At 51.1% G+C, this 8,410-nt stretch overlaps 1 protein-coding gene and 1 long non-coding RNA gene across 3 annotated transcripts; one reads left to right on the top strand and one right to left on the bottom strand.

The window, feature by feature from the left end:
• Nucleotides 1–993: 993 nt before the first annotated feature.
• On the bottom strand, nucleotides 994–7,155 carry LOC120996618 (nudix hydrolase 24, chloroplastic-like). 2 transcript variants are annotated; one of them, XM_040426666.1, is made up of 9 exons: nucleotides 6,989–7,155; nucleotides 6,671–6,906; nucleotides 4,655–4,718; nucleotides 4,411–4,538; nucleotides 3,363–3,481; nucleotides 2,844–2,976; nucleotides 2,669–2,765; nucleotides 1,228–1,298; nucleotides 994–1,195 (listed from the first exon to the last, which is right to left on the bottom strand). In XM_040426666.1, the coding sequence occupies exons 1-8, from the start codon at nucleotides 7,056–7,058 to the stop codon at nucleotides 1,252–1,254; spliced, it is 894 nt and encodes a 297-aa protein (XP_040282600.1). In that variant the 5' UTR covers nucleotides 7,059–7,155; the 3' UTR covers nucleotides 994–1,195; nucleotides 1,228–1,251. The 2 variants fall into 2 exon arrangements, with proteins under 2 accessions (XP_040282600.1, XP_040282599.1); XM_040426665.1 differs by having other exon boundaries at nucleotides 994–1,298.
• LOC120996622 lies at nucleotides 6,987–7,647 on the top strand. Its single transcript, XR_005777820.1, has 3 exons — nucleotides 6,987–7,071; nucleotides 7,155–7,274; nucleotides 7,317–7,647. It is a non-coding gene; the product is annotated as an uncharacterized LOC120996622 (long non-coding RNA).
• Nucleotides 7,648–8,410: the final 763 nt, after the last annotated feature.

Genomic DNA, 8,410 nt, shown 5'->3' on the forward strand with positions numbered 1-8,410 from the left:
TATGGCCAACAGACATTTGCCTGGTCCTTCCAAAGGAAGCACTGCATCTCCCACCAGCAGTCAGGGCTCATCAACGGCAGCAGAAGGGAGCTGTCATTCCTTCCCATGGACTTCAATGCCATATATTACTCCTGATGCTTCTCTTCCTCTTTTTACTTGTTTTGACAGCAATCGATCACCGAGGTAATTGCAAAAAGACAATAATATGCGCGCACTCATCCAACAGAGCAGAAGCTGAACGTGCTCCTGGCCAAGTTACTGCTACACCAGTCCCTCCCTTTCCACGTAGTTGACTATGGAAGTTGTATGTAGTAGAATATGGAAACCATTCTTTTTTTTATGCATCCCTTAGGGGGGCCAGGTCTCAATGATAAATGCACCATGACTGTTTTTCTCTCCTCTTTTAACAGTTGGTTGGATCCAGCTGCTACGCCACGAGGTTCTCTTCATATGTAGGTTTAGGATGCAAGGGCTAAAGGTAAGTACAACTGTGATTATTAGGTAAAACGTACATAGTGGTGACTATTAGCCCTATGTGGCCCCTTTATGTAATTCAAATATAAAGGGGAATTTTCAGTAGATTGCAGCCACAACAGCAATAATTTACATATTGTGCCGCCACCTAACCAGCCAAACCCCAGACCAGCAACAGCCCCTGTTTGGCCATGTGACAGAACAGAGCCGTTTACAGTTTTAATGTAGACATTTTTATATTTATTCTCAGTCCGTTTTTGAAAGTTCTTCATTGTTTGTATTGTTTTCGGAGTATATAGTACGGGGCCAATTTTCATTTTTTAATCGTAAGGTTCCAATAGCCATAACTTTTTTAAATTTTCCATTCATATAACCATATGAGGGCTTATTTTTTGGATAAGTAAATTGAACTATTTAAGAGCACTATTCAATTTACCATGTCTGTTATTGGAAAATGGGAAATCACATTGACATCACAGCATCAGATTGTAGATCAGTCATGTGACATCACAGCATCAGATTGTAGATCAGTCATGTGACATCACAGCATCAGATTGTAGATCAGTCATGTGACATCACAGCATCAGATTGTAGATCAGTCATGGGACATCACAGCATCAGATTGCAGGTCAGTCATGTGACATCACAGCATCAGATTGTAGATCAGTCATGTGACATCACAGCATCAGATTGCAGGTCAGTCATGTGACATCACAGCATCAGATTGTGATTCTCTTGTGAAATCACAGCATCGGATTATGGCGCTCTCCTGTGACATCACAGCGGTCTGTGCAGATTTTCCACAAACTTGGTGTAAAACTTTTCTGAAAGAAGAAAGGAAAATATTACTAATGTTCTCCACCCCAAAACTGCAGCCACGGCTCCTCTACCATCTCCCCTGCCCTCAGGTATAACCCACTCTTCTACCATTTCCACCACCCCTGGATGCAGCCCACTCCTACACCATCTACCACTTTGCTACCCTCCACCTTCTGGACTCCAGGTACAGCCCACTCCTCTACCCCCAGGTACAGCCCACTCCTCTACTCCTTCCCCCCAGCCTCCAGGTACAGCCCACTCCTCTACCCCCTTCCCCCCAGCCTCCAGGTACAGCCCACTCCTCTACCCCCTTCCCCCAGCCTCCAGGTACAGCCCACTCCTCTACCCCCAGGTACAGCCCACTCCTCTACCCCCTTCCCCCAGCCTCCAGGTACAGCCCACTCCTCTACCCCCAGGTACAGCCCACTCCTCTACCCCCAGGTACAGCCCACTCCTCTACCCCTTCCCCCCCAGCCTCCAGGTACAGCCCACTCCTCTACCCCCTTCCCCCCAGCCTCCAGGTACAGCCCACTCCTCTACCCCCTTCCCCCCAGCCTCCAGGTACTGCCCACTCCTCTACCCCCTTCCCCCCAGCCTCCAGCCCACTCCTCTACCCCCTTCCCCCCAGCCTCCAGGTACAGCCCACTCCTCTACCCCCTTCCCCCCAGCCTCCAGGTACTGCCCACTCCTCTAGCCCCTTCCCCCCAGCCTCCAGGTACTGCCCACTCCTCTACCCCCTTCCCCCAGGTACAGCCCACTCCTCTACCCCCTTACTCTCCCAGCCTCCAGGTACGGCCCACTCCTCTACCCCCTTACCCCGCTGCCTCCAGGCACGGCCCACTCCTCTACCCATACCCCAAGCTGGGGCCCAGAGATATGACCTGATAAAGTGACTTTAAAACTATGGTCATAAAATAAAGAGCAGCTGTTTAACCCTAATTAACCAGCCAGTCACTACCATGGGGTGTACACTGCTGTAGCGCCTCCATTCAGCTTACACACAATTAAAGGGGTTGTCTCATCATAGACAATGGGGGTATATTGCTAGGATATGCCCCCATTGTTTTATAGTTGCGGGTCCCACCACTAGGACCCGCACCTATATCGAGAACGGAGCCGGCTCCCCATAAAAGTGAATGGGAGTGTACCACGCATGCGTGGCCCCTGTTCCCATTCATTTTTATGGGGCTGACGAAAATAGCCGAGCCAGCCCCATAGAAAATGAATGGAGGGCGTCTGTGCATGTGCAGCGCGCCATCCTTCACTTGCGGAGCTCCGTTCTCAATATAGGTGCTGGGACCCGCACCTATAAGACAATGGGGGCATATCCTAGCGATATGCCCCCATTAACCCCTATAATACTCTCATCCATTACCGTCGTCTGGCTGAATGTGCCCGTTCCGGATGAGGAAATCCAGTACGACCAGAGCACAGTTGGGTTTAAACTCCTGGGTGGCGATAGCATCTCTCACCTGCAAGGCGACACAATGACCTGTCACATGGAGAAAGTCCACACTCTACTGACACTGAGGGGCCACAGTGTTACTCACCTTGTCCAGGGGCCACAGATAAAACTCCTGTACCTCTCCGTCACCCACATGAGGCTGGAAGGACTCAGGAACCTCCAGGTCAAAGACAAACTGGCGCTCCAGGTACAGGGCATCCTTCTTCTCATAGGCATAGCTGTGAGGGAAGAGGGACAGTGGTTACCAAGGACCGGGTAAGACATGCTGACCTCAGATGTACAATGGCACCAGAAGATGCCATCTATTACGTTACTGTCACAATACATTTGCCATAGAAGCAGTGTGATACATTTGTGCCCAGTAGCTCAGATGGGGAAGGGCACAGCAGACATCACCATGGGACCCAGGAGCAGCAGATAGGTTGTGGGCACCGCCATGGGTGCTGACATCCCCCCTGCATAGACAATTTTACATTGAATAAAAGGAAATGCTAGTAGATAAGAAACCGCTCCATCAGGCCAAATATCTTAGATATCAGTGTGGGGCACATGGCGGCATCCAGTTTCAAGGTGCTTTACACTGAAGACATTTACTGGAGCTCACCTTACAGTCCCGGCTGGTCTGGCTTTGGATGCAAGGGATTCTGGGATACACGCCTCTTCTGTACACTCCTTTAGGAGGGTCTCCCACACGCCGGACCCTGCAGAGATTCCTCCGGCCGCCTGTTGAAGAGACACCACGTAGAAGTGTATCAGCCTTATTTCCAGTCACTTATAGACAGAGGAGTTCCCCTTTAATTAACACTCTGATCAGTCAGATCTGTAAAGGAGACCATATTGGGCATCACCCAGCTTTCTCACAAACCCTGACCAGAGGCTCCGGCTCTCCCATAACCCCTGACCAGACGCTCCGGCTCTCCCAGAACCCCTCACAAGATGATCCAGCTCTCCCACAACCTCTGACCAGATGCTCCGGCTTTCCCAGAACCCCTGACCAGACGCTTTGGCGCTGCCAGGACCCCTGACCGGATGCTCCATCTCTCCCAGAACCCCTCACCAGATGGTCCAGCTCTACAAGAACTCCTGACCAAACGCTCCGGTGCATCCAGGAACTCTGACCAGATGGTCCAGCTCTCCCAAAACCCCTCACCGGACGCTCTAGCTCTCCCAGAATCCATGAGCAATCCCAGATGCTCCTGCTCTTCTAGAATCCTTCACCAGATGGTCCAGCTTTCCCAGAACCCTTGACCAGACGCTCCGGGTCTCCCAGAACCTCTCACTGGATGCTCTGGCTCTGCCAGAACCCCTCACTAGATGGTCCAGCTCTCCCAGAACCCCTGACCAGATGGTCCAGCTCTCCCAGAACCCCTGACCAGATGGTCCAGCTCTCCCAGAACCCCTGACCAGATGGTCCAGCTCTCCCAGAACCCCTGACCAGATGGTCCAGCTCTCCCAGAACCCCTGACCAGATGGTCCAGCTCTCCCAGAACCACTGACCAGATGGTCCAGCTCTCCCAGAACCCCTGACCAGATGGTCCAGCTCTCCCAGAACCCCTGACCAGATGGTCCAGCTCTCCCAGAACCCCTGACCAGATGGTCTAGCTCTCCCAGAACCCCTGACCAGATGCTCCGGCTCTTCCAGAACCTCTCACCAAATGGTCCAGCTTTCCGGGGTAGTTGGGTTTCGTTAATGAACGTCGTGCAATCCACATAAAAATGTCGGCACCTCTGCGTAGAAAGCCGTTCACATGGACGCCACAACGGGAGACCCCGAGGAGAGCTGGAGGGAAGGATGAAACAATAATAGTCCCATCATATACAGAGACCCTGTGCAAATAGAGTGCAAGCTCCTGGGCCCAGGGCACCACCATGTGTTACAGTGATCTTATGACTCACGTGTGGCTGCTCGCTCCATGCTGAGAAGAGGAGGATCCGAGAAGAAAGTCTTCACATCGTACAGCTGAGGAAGAGAGAGGAAAGAGAATCACGTCACGCCAATTATACTATGACAGAACAAGTGACCACATCACACACATCATACAACGCAGCGCAACAATGGCGTGAAGAAAGACTGATTACACAGGAGTCACACACTACACGTCAATTACATGCAGCAGGAAATGTTGAATTAAAGGGCCAGTAACCATAAAGTCACCATATAATAGAACAGCAGAGTTATAAGAGGAGCGGCTGATATCAGTCCCATCTTATTACAGTACAGCAGCGTTATAAGAGGAGCGGCTGATATCAGTCCCATCTTATTACAGTACAGCAGAGTTATAAGAGGAGCGGCTGATATCAGTCCCATCCTATTACAGTACAGCAGTGTTATATAAGAGGAGCGGCTGATATCAGTCCCATCTTATTACAGTACAGCAGAGTTATAAGAGGAGCGGCTGATATCAGTCCCATCTTATTACAGTACAGCAGCGTTATAAGAGGAGCGGCTGGTATCAGTCCCATCTTATTACAGTACAGCAGCGTTATAAGAGGAGCGCTGATATCAGTCCCATCTTATTATAGTCATCATGGGGAGCAGGGAGGTTTTTGCATTTCCTGTCACTCTTACCAAACACTACAGTCTGTCTGAGCCGATTATGGCTGATAACAGGGAGCAATAAACTACAATGCATGGAAGGCAGACGGAGTGCAGATGTGAGGACCATTACCTGTAAGACGTACAGACATAAGACCATGACCGGCAAGACGTACAGACAGGAGACCATGACCGGCAAGACGTACAGACACAAGGCCATGACCGGCAAGACGTACAGAGACAAGGCCATGACTGGCAAGACGTACAGACACAAGGCCATGAGCGGCAAGACGTACAGACACAAGGCCATGACCAGCAAGACGTACAGACACAAGGCCATGACCGGCAAGACGTACAGACACAAGGCCATGACCGGCAAGACGTACAGACACAAGGCCATGACCGGCAAGACGTACAGACACAAGGCCATGACCGGCAAGACGTACAGACACAAGGCCATGACCGGCAAGACGTACAGACACAAGGCCATGACCGGCAAGACGTACAGACACAAGGCCATGACCGGCAAGACGTACAGACACAAGGCCATGACCGGCAAGACGTACAGACAGGAGACCATGACCGGCAAGACGTACAGACAGGAGACCATGACCGGCAAGACGTACAGACACAAGGCCATGACCGGCAAGACGTACAGACACAAGGCCATGACCGGCAAGACGTACAGACACAAGGCCATGACCGGCAAGACGTAGACACAAGGGGCCATGACCGGCAAGACGTACAGACACAAGGCCATGACCGGCAAGACGTACAGACACAAGGCCATGACCGGCAAGACGTACAGACACAAGGCCATGACCGGCAAGACGTACAGACACAAGGCCATGACCGGCAAGACGTACAGACACAAGGCCATGACCGGCAAGACGTACAGACACAAGGCCATGACCGGCAAGACGTACAGACACAAGGCCATGACCGGCAAGATGTACAGACACAAGGCCATGACCGGTAAGACGTACAGACATAAGGCCATGACCGGTAAGACGTACAGACACAAGGCTATGACCGGTAAGACGTACAGACACAAGGCCATGACCGGTAAGACGTACAGACACGAGACCATAACCGGTAAGACATACAGACACAAGACCATGACCGGTAAGACGTACAGACACAAGGCCATGACCGGTAAGACGTACAGACACAAGGCCATGACCGGTAAGACGTACAGACAGGAGACCATGACCGGTAAGACGTACAGACATGAGATCATAACCGGCAAGACGTACAGACACAAGGCCATGACCGGTAAGACGTACAGACAGGAGACCATAACCGGCAAGACGTACAGACACAAGGCCATGACCGTTTGCTGGGATATGGGGGGGGGGGGGATTTTGTGTCCTCACCTCGTCCCTCCATTCCTGGAGACAGGGGAAGGCTCCCCGACCTCTGAGCCCCTCCATCACCTCCTGCACAGCCCGCGTCCGCTCATGGGGGGTGCGCAGCCGATCACTCAGCTCCAGCCGGGCCCCGGAGTCCTCTTTATATAATGTGAAAATGTCAGAACTCTGCAGGAGAACCTGCGCCACTGGCTGCGTCACCCAGCCGACCCGCTGTCCCTGGACGCAGAATGGGAGACAACCTACAGAAGAAGAAAAATCTTACAAAGAACGCAGGGGGAGTGACATGTAGTGTACACGGGGCTTAAACACACGACACCTTACCTGCATGCTGCAGATTGTTCATTTTCAGCAGCAGCTCCAGGACCCGCTCAGACCACACGGCTAACGCCATAGATATACAGGAGGTAACACAGTCCACTCCAACTGTATCCGCTCTACAAGAGGTAATACACACAGTCCACTCCAACTGTAGTCTGCTTCACAGGAGGTAACACAGTCCACTCCAACTGTAGTCTGCTCCACAGGAGGTAACACAGTCCACTCCAACTGTAGTCTGCTTCACAGGAGGTAATACAGTCCACTCCAACTGTAGTCTGCTTCACAGGAGGTAATACAGTCCACTCCAACTGTAGTCTGCTCTTCACAGGAGGTAACACAGTCCACTCCAACTGTAGCCGCTCCACAGGAGGTAACACAGTCCACTCCAACTGTAGCCGCTCCACAGGAGGTAACACAGTCCACTCCAACTGTAGTCCGCTCCACAGGAGGTAACACAGTCCACTCCAAATGCAGAGCTGACAATACACAATACTACAGAATCCACCTCCTGCAAACCTACCAGGAAAGTAAAATGCAGTTCACGCCTGCAAAAATACAACACAGCCTGCTCCAACAGTGCAGAGAGAACACGCAGCCTGCTCCAACAGTGCAGAGAGAACACGCAGCCTGCTCCAACAGTGCAGAGAGAACACGCAGCCTGCTTCTCCTGAGAGCACAGGGCTCTTGTCAGCACCACATGTCATTTTGGGGGCGGGTTTTAGATTGGTGCAGGGTCTGCCAGAGGAAAGTGTCTCCAGCACAAGAGGGCGGCCATCATTGTGGAGACAAATCAGAGCGTGACGGTTTCTCTGCTCCAGAATCATCTCCAACCTGTGTATCTAATCCTATCATGTGTGATACTGTCTGCTGAGCTGTGTATCTAATCCTATCATGTGTGATACTGTCTGCTAAGCTGTGTATCTAATCCTATCATGTGTGATACTGTCTGCTGAGCTGTGTATCTAATCCTATCATGTGTGATACTGTCTGCTGAGCTGTGTATCTAATCCTATCATGTGTGATACTGTCTGATGAGCTGTGTATCTAATCCTATCATGTGTGATACTGTCTGATGAGCTGTGTATCTAATCCTATCATGTGTGATACTGTCTGATGAGCTGTGTATCTAATCCTATCATGTGTGATACTGTCTGATGAGCTGTGTATCTAATCCTATCATGTGTGATACTGTCTGATGAGCTGTGTATCTAATCCTATCATAGAAACATAGAATGTGTCGGCAGATAAGAACCGTTTGGCCCATCTAGTCTGCCCAATATACTGAGTACTATGGATAGCCCCTGGCCCTATCTTATATGAAGGATGGCCTTATGCCTATCCCATGCATGCTTAAACTCCTTCACTGTATTTGCAGCTACTACTTCTGCAGGAAGGCTATTCCATGCATCCACTACTCTCTCAGTA

Source organism: Bufo bufo, chromosome 3, assembly GCF_905171765.1.
Source record: "Bufo bufo chromosome 3, aBufBuf1.1, whole genome shotgun sequence".
Lineage (NCBI taxonomy): Eukaryota > Metazoa > Chordata > Amphibia > Anura > Bufonidae > Bufo > Bufo bufo.

What these genes read in the sequence shown, in the direction of transcription:
- LOC120996618 (XM_040426666.1), bottom strand. Translation starts at nt 7,058, where the DNA reads ATGGCGTTAGCCGTGTGGTCTGAGCGGGTCCTGGAGCTGCTGCTGAAA. An exon ending in TCCAGGAATGGAGGGACGAG is followed by an intron (nt 4,719 to 6,670) that starts GTGAGGACACAA and finishes TCTCTTCCTCAG; the next exon opens with CTGTACGATGTGAAGACTTT. An exon ending in GCACATTCAGCCAGACGACG is followed by an intron (nt 1,299 to 2,668) that starts GTAATGGATGAG and finishes TTCTTCTTTCAG; the next exon opens with AAAAGTTTTACACCAAGTTT.